The sequence below is a fragment of the Tachypleus tridentatus genome, chromosome 2 (genome assembly GCF_004210375.1).
Source record: "Tachypleus tridentatus isolate NWPU-2018 chromosome 2, ASM421037v1, whole genome shotgun sequence".
NCBI lineage: Eukaryota > Metazoa > Arthropoda > Merostomata > Xiphosura > Limulidae > Tachypleus > Tachypleus tridentatus.
In genome coordinates, this window is record NC_134826.1 from 55,668,279 (window position 1) to 55,682,909 (window position 14,631).

A 14,631-nucleotide genomic window follows, 5' to 3' on the forward strand; every position below is an offset into this window, starting at 1 on the left:
GAGGTGCACCGTATGAGCCTGGGGAAGAGACGATATTTATTTCTGTTATGGAGCAGCACAGCTTTAAGGCTTCTGGGTGAGCTATCAATGAAGAGGCGCCACTCATTTGGGTTACAGGCAATTCCAATTGCCTTGAACAGACCAGATACATTGTGGCAGAAGCAGAGCCCCTCTTGACGAGCAAAGAAGTTGCAAAATGTTGGTGACGCATCCTCTGACTTGTGACTTGCACACTTTCATCTAACAAATCCCACTCCTTAAGCCTAGATGAAAAAGTTCGACATTCGACTTTGTTAGACTAAACTCTCTGATCAAGTCATTGAGGTCTCTTTGGTTGGGGTAGTATGGGTTTCTCTCACGAGCTGCAACTCTGAAATTGTAATCTGGATCTTCAACGTCTACTTCCTCTTCCGATTTATTGCTCTCTTCTGAAGGTGGCTGCTTTCTCTCTGGCGGAGCGGGTATAGGGAGCTCAGGGCAGTGTGGCACTGGGGCAATGGATGATGAAAGGTCCAGATACATGATAGCAGATGCATTCTTGCCAGCCCAATGTTTGGAAGGGTCCACCATGCAGAAGTAGCAATTGCTTGAGTGGTCAGTGGGTTCATGCCAAATGTTTGGAATAGCGAAGTTCATAGCTCTCTTTTTCCCTTCTGTACCATCCTGCAAAAGAGCGAAATAAAATTATGAAAAATTATTTCATCCACAAGTGATGTGTAAGAGGTTCATACAAAAATTTTATGATATATTTTCTATACTATTGGAAGTTTAAAAAAAATAAATAAAGATATTTAAATTTTAAAAAGTATAGAATTTGTATAATATAAAATCTCACTATTCAAAAATTGTCCATCTTACCTTCTAGAGTTTTTTTCCACTGCTCGTAGGTAAAACGAGGTGCCCAGGGTTTGTCCTGATCCCCGACAGGCATGCCGAAATATACCTTGTAGGCTTTACACATTTTAGAAGATGCTGTCACAGAGAACTTTTTCACTCTTGTCTTGATAAATTGGCCACATACATAGCAGAATGCGTCTGAAGAATTCTTGCAGCTTCTTGATGTCATATGTGAGAAAATCAGTTATGTCTATGTGTTCACTTAGGCAGCTAGAACTAAACTGAAGTGGTGATTGGTGAACCCCTGTATGTGTGTGTGTGTGTACATATATACATATATATTACTATGGAAAGTTCTAGAAAATTCTAGAAGGTTCTCGAAAATTCTCGTAAGTTCTACAACATTCTTGAAAATTTTTGTAAGTTCGAGAAAATTCTCTATCAGCTACTCAGCACTGAATTTAACTGGAATATTCTGAAAACTGGGTAAATTTGAAAATCTCATTACCCAAGCCACAAAAGCAAAGATTGAAGAGAAAAATTGGTATTTTCCATTTACTTTAGGTGTCAACAATTGGGAAATAACACTTTCTGCCCATGAACAAGAAAAAGTAAAATTTGTTACATGATGGTATTGTAGTACCATTCATCACTCTTTAAAAAAGTGAAACATGTTAAAACTTGTTCTTACGAGACATTGTGATTATTGTACTGTGAGAAGTGAAACACGTTACAAACTTCATACGAGACATTTTGGTTATCTTTTGTTTTTTTCACGTATTGTAACTTTCGGTGCAATTTTTATTTTATTGTGGCAAACATCAATAGATTTTATCATCACATTAATTTATAGTAGATACATTATTAGAAATTACTTGATTTGTATGGTTCAGTATAAAAACTAAATATCATTAAATTAGTTTATTATAATAGTGTCTGTGTTTTGAATTGGTGGTTTTTTGTTCTCAACATAAAAACTAAATGTAATAAACGTATAAGTGACAAAAAGTTCCTTTCTTTTTTAATACTATATCCCCCAGCAATCCAATTAAGATATGGACAAAACGTATTAATTCTTGGTATGTTCTAGAAAGGGAATTCATGTCCTAATCCTGAACATGAATATTCGTTGACATATTGATGAGACTGAACAAATTAGTTATAACTATTTCTTGTAGAACAAAATATTTGCCAATACAGTAGTCAGCTATCTCATCTTCTATCGACCAGTAAAATAAAGTCAACTAACTCACCATCTATCCACCAGTACAATATAGTCAGCTAACTCACTCTCTATCCACCAGTACAACATACTGAACTAATTTATCTAAGCATGTACAAAAATAGTTATCTTTAGTAATGTTATAAGAACGTATGATAACATACAATGTCTAATGTTCTTTACAGGAAAGACAGTAGACCACTACCATGTAAGTTCCCAACTCTTCACCTATAATGCTGGTAAGACCTACTGTGACAACCAGAATGGAGCCCTTTTTATGCCAAAAAGTCAAATGATCCATGACTTTATTGGAAACTGGATTAACACAAATTTTAACAGCCACCGCTACTGTTGGATAGGTGTTAATGACAAAATGACCACAGACACCTACATGTTTCTGGATGGTGCAGATGTGACACAGTTTTTCTGGACAACATCTCACATGTCAGATAGTGTCCAGTCCTGTGTGGCTATGGACAGAGACCAAGGTTATGAATGGGTGGAACTTCCCTGTACTGAGGAACATTTTGCTGTCTGTCAGATATGGGAAGTGCAGAGCACAACAGTGGCGGCCAGTTCTTCAACTACACAGATGATTGGACAATCAACTGCAAATCCTTATGTTGGTAAGAACTTAATTTTATATCCACTTTACATCATACTTTACAAGAAGTGAAACACATTAAAACATGTTCTAACAAGACATAATGATTATTGTACTACCATTCATTACTGTTTACAAGAAGAGAAACATGTTAAAACGTGTTCTTACAAGTCATTGCAATTAATGTACTAACCCTCATCACTGTTTACAACAAGAGAAATGTTACAAATTTAATTCTTGACACTATGGATTTTTTTATCTTTATGCCACCTATTGTAACTTTCAGAGCAATTTCCATTTTATTGTGGCATACATCAATAGATTTTATCATCACATTAAATTATTTTAAATACATTGTTAGAAATTACTTAATTAATATAGTTCAGTATAAAAACTAAATATGTCATTAAATTAGTTTATTATAATGGTCTATTTTTGAATTACTGCTTCATATGCTCTGAGCATGAAAACTGAATGTGATAAACATATAAGCAACAAAAAATTGCTTTGTTTCTGATACTATATCTCCGGCAAGCCAATTAACATATGCACAAAACTTATTAATTGTAGGTACGTTCCAAAAAGGGAATTAATGCCCTAATCCTGAATATGAATATTTATTGACATATTGTTGAGATTGAACAAAATATTCACTAATACAATACAGTTGGCTAACTCACCTTCTACCTACCAGTACAATATAGTCAGCTAATTTACTTTCTATCTATCTCTACAATATAGTCAGCTAATTTACCTTCTATCCATCAGTACAATATAGTCAGCTAATTTACCTTTTATACATCAGTAGAATACAGTCAGCCAATTGATCTTTCATCCACTAATACAGTATAATCAGCTAACACACCTTCTACCCACCAGTACAATTTCATCAGCTAATTTACCTTCTATCCACCACTAGAATATAGTCAGTAAATTCACCTTCTAGCCACCAATGGAGTATAGTCATCTAATTCACCTTCTATCCACTGATATAATACAGTCAGCTAATTTACTTTCTATCCATGAGTACAGTATATTCAGCTAGTAAATTTTTGTATCCACCAGTACAATATAGTCAGCTAATTTACTTTCAACCCACCAGTACAATATAGTTGGCTAAGTAACCTTCTATCCACCAATACAACATAGGCAGCTACTTTACCTTCTATCCACCAGTTCAATATAATCAACCAATTAACCTTCTCTCCACCAATACAATAGTTAGCTAAGTCACTTTCTGTCCACTCATACAATATATCATAGTTAGCTAAGTCACTTTCTATCCACCCATACAATATATCATGGTTAGCTAACTCACCTTCTATCCACCAATACAATAGTTAGCTAAGTCACTTTCTATCCACCCATACAATATATCATGGTTAGCTAACTCACCTTCTATTCACCTATACAATATATCATGGTTAGCTAACTCACCTTCTATTCACCAATACAATATAGTTATCTCATTCACTATCTTGACTTCAGAAAATTCCAAAAAAATTAATTCACCTTTTAGACTCAGTTAATTATAATAACCACTTTATTATAGATAAATTAATGTATGTTTTTTAGATACAACATTTTAATCATCACTTCACATGTTCAGCATTAAACACAAATTTCATGAAACTTATTCCTGTTAGACACCATATATTTATTTCATGAGACAAAATCCTCTTAACCATCACCCACTTACTTTAAGACTAATTCCTCTTATATTCACCAGAAGATAACCATATACATACTTTATAAGACTGATTCCTCTTATATTCACCAGAAGATAACCATATACATACTTTATAAGACTGATTTCTCTTATATTCACCAGATGATAACCATATACATACTTTATAAGACTGATTCCTCTTATATTCACCAGATGATAACCATATACATACTTTATAAGACTGATTCCTCTTACAAATCTCAGAAGATAACCACCTCTGTCATATTTCATGAAGCTGATCCTTCTCATTTGGAACCCAACAGATTTAACAGGATTTTATTAAACTTTAGATATTAAGTATAACTTGAGTTTTTTATGATGAAGTTTATTTTATATTCAGAGTAAAATATTCTTTGTCAATAAACCTGTAACAACATCTTGAAGTTTTAACAAGTACTGAATGACTGCTTTTGCCATGACTATTTCTATAAACAACAAGATAATTTAGAATTATTGGAAAGATGCTGTAGATTAAAACTAAATGAAACATATACTAATGTACAATTATTATAGTCTGATATTTCTTACAGGAAAGACACCATCCAGCTACAAAACAGATTCCCAACTGCTCACATATACTGGTGGTAAAGCACATTGTGACTCCCAAAATGGAGCTCTTTTGATGGCAAAAAGTAAATCAACCCATGACTTTATAGCAGGCTGGCTTAACAGTAGTTTCAGCACCTATCGTTACTATTGGATAGGTGTTAATGACAAAATGACCACAGACACCTACATGTTCCTGGATGGTACGGAAGTGACACAGTTTTTCTGGACAACATCTCACGTGTCAGATGGTGTCCAGTCCTGTGTGGCTATGGACAGAGAAGAAGATTTCAAATGGGTGGAACTGTCATGTACAGAAGAACACCGTGCCGTCTGTCAGATATGGGGGTGAAACCACAGTGTTACCAAGATATGTACACTTTCAGTAGAATCTTTGTGCTCTGTATTCACAGTGATACAATACACCAACTTTGATCCACCTTAAAATAATTTTTATTGGGGTTTTGAAGCCTGTATGGCAGAAGCAGCATTTCTCACAGCAAAAAAAGAAAACAAACTGATTTTTGAACACAATTTTAAACATATCTAAATGAAATTACAGAAAAGGCTATGATTCCTTGATCAAATAAAGAATTTCCATTAGTTTTATCAATCCCAGTTAATAGCAGATGTGTAGATTATAATAACTGAATGCATTGTTTTCTGTGTCAGGAACATGTTTAATTCACTAGTTTGAACAACAGCAACTAGTATGTAGCTTATAACAACTGGACACACTACTTTCTGTCATGAACCTGTTTATTTCACTACTTTTAACAATAGTAACTAGTATGTAGATTATAATAACTGAATACATTGTTTTCTTTCTTATGAACCTCTTTAAGTTCACTACTTTCAACAATAGTAACTGGTATGTAGATTATAATAACTGAATACATATTTTGCTGTGCCATGATCTCGTTTAATGCACTACTTTAAACAATAGTAACTGGTATGTAGATTATAATAGTTGAATACATGTTTTCTGTATCATAAACATGTTTAATTTACTATTTTGAACAATTAATAATTGATGTGTAGATTATAATGGTTGAATACATACATTAACGTTTTCTGTGTCATAAATCTGCTGAATTCACTATTTCAAAAATAAGTTACCAAATAATAATAAGAAACATGATTTTTAAGCAAAGTTTTTTTATACTTAAATTTTCAGTGATTTTATCTTACAAGTGGAAGCCCAACATTGATTTTACATTATCATACATAAAGGGTAAAAGGTACTGTGAAAATAGAAAACGTACATTTATTTTACATTATCCTAGATGAGGAATAACAAGTTCTGTAAAAACAGGTAAAATACATTCATTTTACATTATCCCAGATAAGGGGTAACAAGTACTTTGAAAACAGGAAATGTACAATAATTTTACATTACCCTAGATAACAGGTAATGATTGGTGTAAAAACAGGAAACATACATTGATTATACAGGATCATAGATAAGGGATAACAACTACTGTGAAAACAGAAAACGTATATTTATTTCATATTATGATAGATAAGAAGTAAAAAGTGCTGTGAAAACAGGAAAATTACATTCATATTGCATTATCCTAGACAACAGGTAACAACTACTGTAAAAACAGGAAACGTAAATTGATTTTACATTATCTTACACATCGTGTAACAAGTACTATGAAAACAGGAAATATACATTGTTTTTACATTACCCTAGATGACGGGTAAAAAGTACTGTGTAAACAGGAAACAGATTGATTGTGTATTACCCTAAATAAGTGGTAATAAGTACTGTTATAGCATGTAAAGTGCATTGATTTTACATTTTCCTAGATAAGGGGTAACATATATTGTGAAAACAGGAAATGTACATTGATTTTACATTCTGCTAGTTAATGGGTAACAAGTACTGTGAAAACAGGTAAAGTTTATTGATTTTATATTATCCTAGATAAGGGGTAAAACATATTGTGAAAACAGGTAAATTACATTGATTTAACATGATCCAAGATAAAGGGTTACATGTACGGTGAAAACACGAAACGTATATTGATTTTGCATTATGCTAGAAAAGTGGTAGTAAGTACTGTCAAAACAGATTTTATTCATTGATTTCACATTATCCTTGATAAAGCATACAAGTGCTGTCAAAACAGGAAACTTACATTGATTTTACATTATCCTGTGTAAGAGGTAACAACTACCGTGAAAATAGGAAACGTACTTAGATTTTACATTATCTTACATAAGGGGTAACAAGTACTGCAAAAACTAGTAAAATACATTGATTTTACATTTATCATGATAAGGGGTAACAACTACTGTGAAAACAGGAAACGTGCCATGATTTATATTATCATAGACAATGGGTAAGAAGTAGTGTGAAATCAGGAAGCGTATACTGATTTTATATTATACTAGATAAGGGGTAACAAGTACTGTAAAAACATGTAAAGTACATTGATTTTATATTATCCCAGATAAGGAGTAACAAGTACTTCGAAAACAGGAAACGTACATTGAATTTGCATTACCCTGAATCAAGGGTAACAAGTGCTGTGGAAACAAGAAACGTACATTGATTTTACATTATCGTAGATAAGGGATAACAAGTACTGTGAAAATAGGTACAGAACATTCATTTTACATTATCCAAGATAAGTAATAACAAGCACTGCAAAAATAGGTAACGTACTTCAATTTAACATTATCCTAGACGAGTGCTGTGAAAACAGGAAACATACATTGATATTGTATTATCCTACATGAGAGGTAACAAGTACTGTGGAAACAGATAAATAACATTAATTTTATATTATCCTAGATAAGGGATAAAAAAGTACAGTGAAAACAGAAAACGTAAATTGATTGTACGTTTTTCTAGATAGAGGATAACAAGTACTGTGTAAAACGGAAATGTACTTGATTTTACATTATCCTAAATCAATCGTAACAAGGGCTGTGATAACAGGTAAAATAATTTGATTTTACATTATCCTAGATAAGGGGTTACATGTGCTGTGAAGATAGGTAAAGTACATTGATTTTACATTATCCATGATAAGGTGTAACAACTGCTGTGAAAAAAAAAGAAATATACATTGATTTTACATTATCCTAGGTAAGGTGTAACAAGTACTGTGAAAACAGGAAATGTACATTAATTTTGCATTATGCTAGATAAGGGGTTACAAGTGCTGTGAAAACAGGTAAAGTACATTGATTTTACATTATCCTAGATTACGGGTAACAAGAATTAACAAAACAAGAAACCTAAGTTCATTTTATATCATCTTACATAAGGTGTAACAAGTACTATGAAAACAGGAAACGTACACCGATTTTATATTATCCTAGATAAGGGGTAACAAGTACTGTGAAAACATGTAAAGTACATTGACTTTACATTACCTGTGATAAGGAGTAACAAGTATTGAGAAAATAGAAAACGTAAATTAAATTTACGTTACTCTATATAAAGGGTAACAGGTACTGTGAAAACAGGTAATGTACATTGATTTTACATTATCCTAGATAAAGAGTAACAAGTGCTGTGGTAACAGTAAACATACACTGAATTTACATTGTCCTAGATAAGGGATAACAACTACTGTGAAAACAAATATAGTACACTTATTTTATATTAGACTAAATAAATGATAACAAGTACTGTGAAAACAGGAAACATACGTTGATTTTACATTATCGTAGATAAGGTGTAACAAGTACTGTGAAAACAGGTAAAGAACATTGATTTTACTTTGTCCTTCATAAGGGGTAACAAGTATTTTGAAAACAGTAAATTACACTGAGTTTACATTATCTTTAATAAGGGGTAATAAGTACTGTGAAAACAGCATATGTACATTGATTTTATATTATTTAAGATAAAGCGTAACAAGTGCTGTGAAAACATGCATCGTACACTTATTTTACATTATCCTAGATAAGGGGTAACAATTGCTGTAAAAACAGGAAATGTAGATATTTTATTTTATCGTAGATAAGGGGTAACAACTGTTGTGAAAACAGGAAACGTACATTTATTTCACATTATGATAAATAAGGGGTAACAAGTACTAGGAAAACATGTAAAGAACATTGATTTTACATTATCCTAGAAAACGGGTAACAACTACTGTGAAGACAGGAAACGTAAATTGATTTTACATTATGCTAGATGTAGTGACTGAACAGGGTATACCTTCAGTAGTTACCAAGGCATACAACAGACAGAACTATTATATTTATATAGATTAGCCGAATACATCAACAGTACTGTTTAGTGTGAGTCAATAGACGAAGAAGCATGTTTGTATTGTGTCATGGCCTCTTGTGCCGCTGGTAAACATTAACAGTTGATATTACATAATATTCAGCACATATACAAAAGTCATATTTCTGATAGTTCAAGCGAACTGGTAAGTTCTTGTATAGACGGTAAAGCTTATTTTGCAATGTCTTGGCAAAGGCAAAATATATATCTGTTATATTATTTATTACATGCCTATTATTTGAAAGAATATAGATCACAAATAATTATTTGTTTTTTATAAAAACAATGCAGTTTAAAGGTTTAGTTATCACTGCACAACAATTTGTTTGAAACGTTTTACTTCCTGAAAAGTTTTTGCTGATTGTGACAGGTATGCACAAATATAGTTTTGGTTTTGCTTCATCACGTAGGAACTCTGAGAAATAGACAGTTAACTGTTTACCGGCAATAACGTGTTTAATTGCGTTTATGTTTCTAATACGCTATTAAGTTCAAGATAATTAAAAGTGTTTTGCTCCTGATTTTCGTTTGTATTCAATGTCCGGTGCATCACGTTTCAGTGTCCAACAATGGTCAGCAAGCATTGACGGATTCCAGTTGCCCTGATATTGTTTTTCCATTGTAGCAATGTACTGGTGAAACCTTTCATCGTGTTCTTCACTGACAGCACCGAGACTTACGGGGAAGAAGTCCAAGTGTGAGTGGAGGAGATGAATTTTAAGTGACATGTTGCACTTCATTGTTTTGTATGCTTTGAGAAGTTTGTCTACCAGCTGAATGCAATGTAGGGCTCTGTAATTGCCAAGAAAATTGTCAACAACGTCTTTAAAGGCTTTCCAGGCAATCTTTTCCGGCCCAACTAACAGATCTTGGAACCGCTTGTCACTCATAACATGTCTGATCTGAGGGCCAACAAAAATGCCCTCTTTGATCTTGGCCTCAGTTATTCTTGGGAACATCTGTCTTAAATAACGAAAACCTTTGCCTTCTTTGTTCATTGTTTTCACGAAATTCTTCATTAGTCCAATTTTATGTGAAGAGGAGGAAAAAAATCTTTGCCGGATCGACAAGCGGTTCATGCGCCACATTTTTCTGTCCTGGAACTAACGTTTTAACAGAGCAACGACTTTCAGATTTCCACAGATATTCCAGTTGTACTTGGTGTACTGGATGTGCTTCAGCAATATTTTCATGTTCTTGTAGATTTCTTTCATGTGTGCTGCATATCCAACAGGTATTGAAGGGTGAACGTTGTCATTGTGTAACAGAACAGCTTTGAGGCTTAACGTTGATGAATCAATAAAGAGACGCCACTCTTGCGGGTCATGGTCACAACCAAAAGCAGAGAACAATCCTTCAATGTCAACACAGAAACAGAGACTGTCAAATTGTGCAAAGAATTTGGTTATATCATCTTGGCGGCTTTTAAAAACAGAAATTTTCGTACCTGGTGATAGCAAACACCATTCCTGTAGTCTCGAACCCAGCAATTCGGCTTTTGCTTTTGACAAACCCAAATCTCTGACCAGATAGTTTAATTGTGACTGTGTTATGAGATGTGGATCGCCTGAAAATCCGGATCAATGTCATTGCCAGTTCCCTTTATTGCAGTTTCTTCATCTGATTCGTCTCAAGGTCCATTCCTCTGGTGGTTTCGGAATTGGAAGACTGTCGTCATGTGGCACGGGTCTCATTGCTGAAGGCAGATTAGGGTATTCAATTGACTTCTTGTTTTTGACAGAGAAACCAGACACAGTCAAACAAAAGTAACAGTCCGTCACATGGTCTTTCTGTTCTCGCCATATCATAGGGACAGCAAACGAGTGCCTCTGAGCCAAGCTCTCAGACAGACAGCACATGTCGCACAGCAAAAGTGAGACGCCCATTCCTGGTCTTGATCACCAATTTTACAGTCAAAGTACAGATGATATGCTTTCTTCACAAGAGCAGTCATTAAGCATCTCTGATGAACAATCATATACTCGCCACAAATATAGCAGAATATATCGCGACTGTTTCGACATTGACGAGACACATTGACCGACACCAATCGTCCTGTAAAACGTCTATAACATCTGACTTATTTGTTACAGTGCTACTGAGACAATGCTATATTCTGAAACAATACTTACACCCAATAAGGTCTATATTAATCCAATGAACAGCATCTGTGTATGCAAGCCACTTTTATAGCCTGCTGAGACAGTGTAAAGCTGGCTCCGGCCTGACCGGGCTGCATACTTCCACAGAACAGCTTCCAACCTGGCCTGACTTCATGCCTGGACATGCCCAGACTGCAGAAAACATTGTTCATAGGTCTCTTACAGAAACGAATTTTTTTGGACAGAAATATAAGAAAAAAACATGACAAAACTGAAGATGTTGATGAAACGGTACGTGATGGGCAAATTTGGACGTGATTTTCGTGATCAGAAGCCAAAAATGTATAAGGAACACCCAACAGTGTTCAAGAAGCAAAAACTTTTTGTGCAGTGTTAGCTGAGTATTCTTAAGCCTAACATTGTAGAATAACAAAGTGTGTGTTATATTAGCATGTCGTGTGTTTTCTACTTTTTTGACCCGGTTCAAAAATATTATTCGTATAATTTTCACACAACATGCTGGTCAATAAGTTACTTTCGTTCACGTGGATCAGTACTTTTCGTCTTCCCCTGTAAACGTTTGACTACATGTCAAATAGTGTGTGAAATTATTTATAGTTTAAAACTAAGCTACTAAAACTTTATATGCGAAAACTTTACATTCAAATAAAGATAATCAGTTGAGATGAAACAACATACAGAAAACACAGCAAGGATATGAAAGAAACCATATTGCACAGAGGATAAAGACAGTTTAGATGAAACAAATTACAGAAAACACACCAAGGATATGAAATAAACCATGTTACAAAGAGGATATAGAGACAGTTGAGACGAAACAAATTACAGAACACATACCAAGGATATGAAAGAAACCATGTTACCCAGAGGATATGGAGATAGGGACATTGGCAGGTAGACTGAAAAACTGACAACAATCAACAAAACACATCCCTAAACAGTAAAATATGGCCTGGCATGGCCAAGCGCGTAAGGCGTGCGACTCGTAATCCGAGGGTCGCGGGTTCGCGCCCGCGTCGCACCAAACATGCTCGCCCTCCCAGCCGTGGGGGCGTTATAATGTGACGGTCAATCCCACTATTCATTGGTAAAAGAGTAGCCCAAGAGTTGGCGGTGGGTGGTGATGACTAGCTGCCTTCCCTCTAGTCTTACACTGCTAAGTTAGGGACGGCTCGGTGCAGTGGACTAACAACCTACTCACTTAAATCCTTGTTGAAGAATCCACAAGCGATTGCGGCCCTATGTTTCTGGATGGAATCTAATGGTGATCACTAACTAACTAACAGTAAAATAGTAAATTTCAAACAGAATTACTCTTGTTATTAGATATCACTGTAAACTCATAAACGTTTCCTGTGTTCTGAAAAAGAAAAATAATCTGCTACAATTGGCTAATCATGTTAGACAAATATTTCCAGAAGTTTCTGTCGTCTTTTCTATAAGAGCAGAAATCTTAAAGATATTCTTGTCCATGTAAAAGTGAAATAGACCCCAAAGGGGTCCATATAACAAGGCTTGTTGTGTGGCATGCATATTTCTAAATCACACCGACTTTTTTTTCAAACAAATATGATCGTAAACACTTGAAATTTTCTAAGAAAATTTCTTGCACAACACTGTGTAAAAAATACAATAACTAGAATGTAGAACAGACTCTTAAGTTATTTAACAGCCATAACTCTTCTATCAACACCAGAAATGGCCTCTGTGTTACTCAATCAACCCAGTCATCCTATTAGTGATTTGACTTTCACCTGTATTGAAACCAACTTTAAAACTAAAACCGATCGAGAAATAAGAAAAGCCTAGTGGATTACAACTTTAAATACTGTTTAACTTCATATGCATAACGTGAACCGTGTTGTCCATCTTAGGGTTCATCCGTCTCCCCTTTCAAAAGGTGTGCACGCAGGCAAAGCTTAACGTTCACTTTTGAAATGAGGAGATAACAGGCATGAATAATACTGATATCAAATTTTATTTCACAAGCGGGATATTCTACATGTTAGGAATTAATTATACTGTTGTTTACATTTCAAATTGTGACGTAACTGAAATAATAAAAATGTAGATTTACCTATGTTATTGTCGAGAGGCTCTTAGAATTACTGAAATGCTAAAAAAATTAGGCCTTTTCGTGAGTACGATATACTCCTTGATTATGAGTGAAACTAAACATGCAACACGATTAACCTTTTCAAAGTCCACAAAATAATTTGAATTCTAGATTAACTTAAACTTTTCCTGTCACTAGGGGTGGGTACTCTATCTTGTCATGAAGTAAATATAAATTCTGGAACCAGTAATTTCCGATCCTTAGTTTGTTCTCTGTTCAAAAATTAGTGTTTTTTGGTTGTTTTTTTTTGTTCATTAAGTGTGAATGTTCAATTGTTACCCCAAATCTTTCTAATAATTATTATTTATTTATGACAGCTTTTCGGGCTACTTTTTTATTTATAGCTGTTTAACATTTATAATCAATCTTAATATCTCACCTTTATTTTACTCAATCAATAGTTAATGTAGTTTTTGATTACCATTTTTATTTTTTAAAACAACACATTCTTTATACTTAACATTATTGTTTTCGGACAGGAAATGAGATACTTATAGGAATACATTGAAAGTTACTCAAAATACTTCTGATTTCCATGGTGGTCAACATGACTTCACTATATCTCACTTTGCTTTACGCGGTTTGGTTATAACGCATCGTTTCTTCATGTTAGTTATATTGTGTAATTAGACCTTTATGTTTGTCGAACTTATGAGTAGAAAAAGGATTAGATACGAACAGGGGGCCATCAAGTAGAACATCAATATGGCTACGGACCTACAATGCTAGAAATCGGGTTTCGACACCCGTGGTGAGCAGAGCATACATATTCCATTGTGTAATTTTGTGCTTAACTTCAAATAAATAGGAGTGAACTAGTCAATAAAGGTGTAAAACTTGCAGGAGTAGGGTGAATCCTCAACAAGATAGGGAATTGTTTCCTAAACGCATAAATTAATTATCGCATATATTTTTGGGTGAGTGCTCGCTACCAAGCATATTGAATTATTTTGTATAATTAAGTTTATTTTTACGGTAGTATATTGCAGATTGTGTAACATTAAACTTAGGCCTAGAATAAGTTACAACATGTATAGGCCTGTAAATAAATAATAATAATAAAAATGTGAAAGAAGATATAAAACTAATCTTTTATTGTCACGTTGGCTGAACGCTAAATGATTTTCACCATATAGCTTATAATCTGCCAACAAAAATGTGTCACAATAATACAACCCTATCTGAATTAGATACAG

General features: G+C 34.1%; 2 protein-coding genes across 2 annotated transcripts in view; both read left to right on the top strand.

Moving 5' to 3' along the window:
- LOC143245502 (macrophage mannose receptor 1-like) overlaps positions 1 to 14,631 on the top strand; it is a 45,740-nt gene that overhangs the window by 22,147 nt on the left and 8,962 nt on the right. The gene's annotated exons all lie outside the window — the stretch shown is intronic.
- LOC143236846 (C-type mannose receptor 2-like) lies at positions 13 to 5,373 on the top strand. The gene is made up of 3 exons (XM_076475467.1): positions 13 to 76; positions 2,245 to 2,685; positions 4,923 to 5,373. The coding sequence occupies exons 1-3, from the start codon at positions 13 to 15 to the stop codon at positions 5,288 to 5,290; spliced, it is 873 nt and encodes a 290-aa protein (XP_076331582.1). The 3' UTR covers positions 5,291 to 5,373.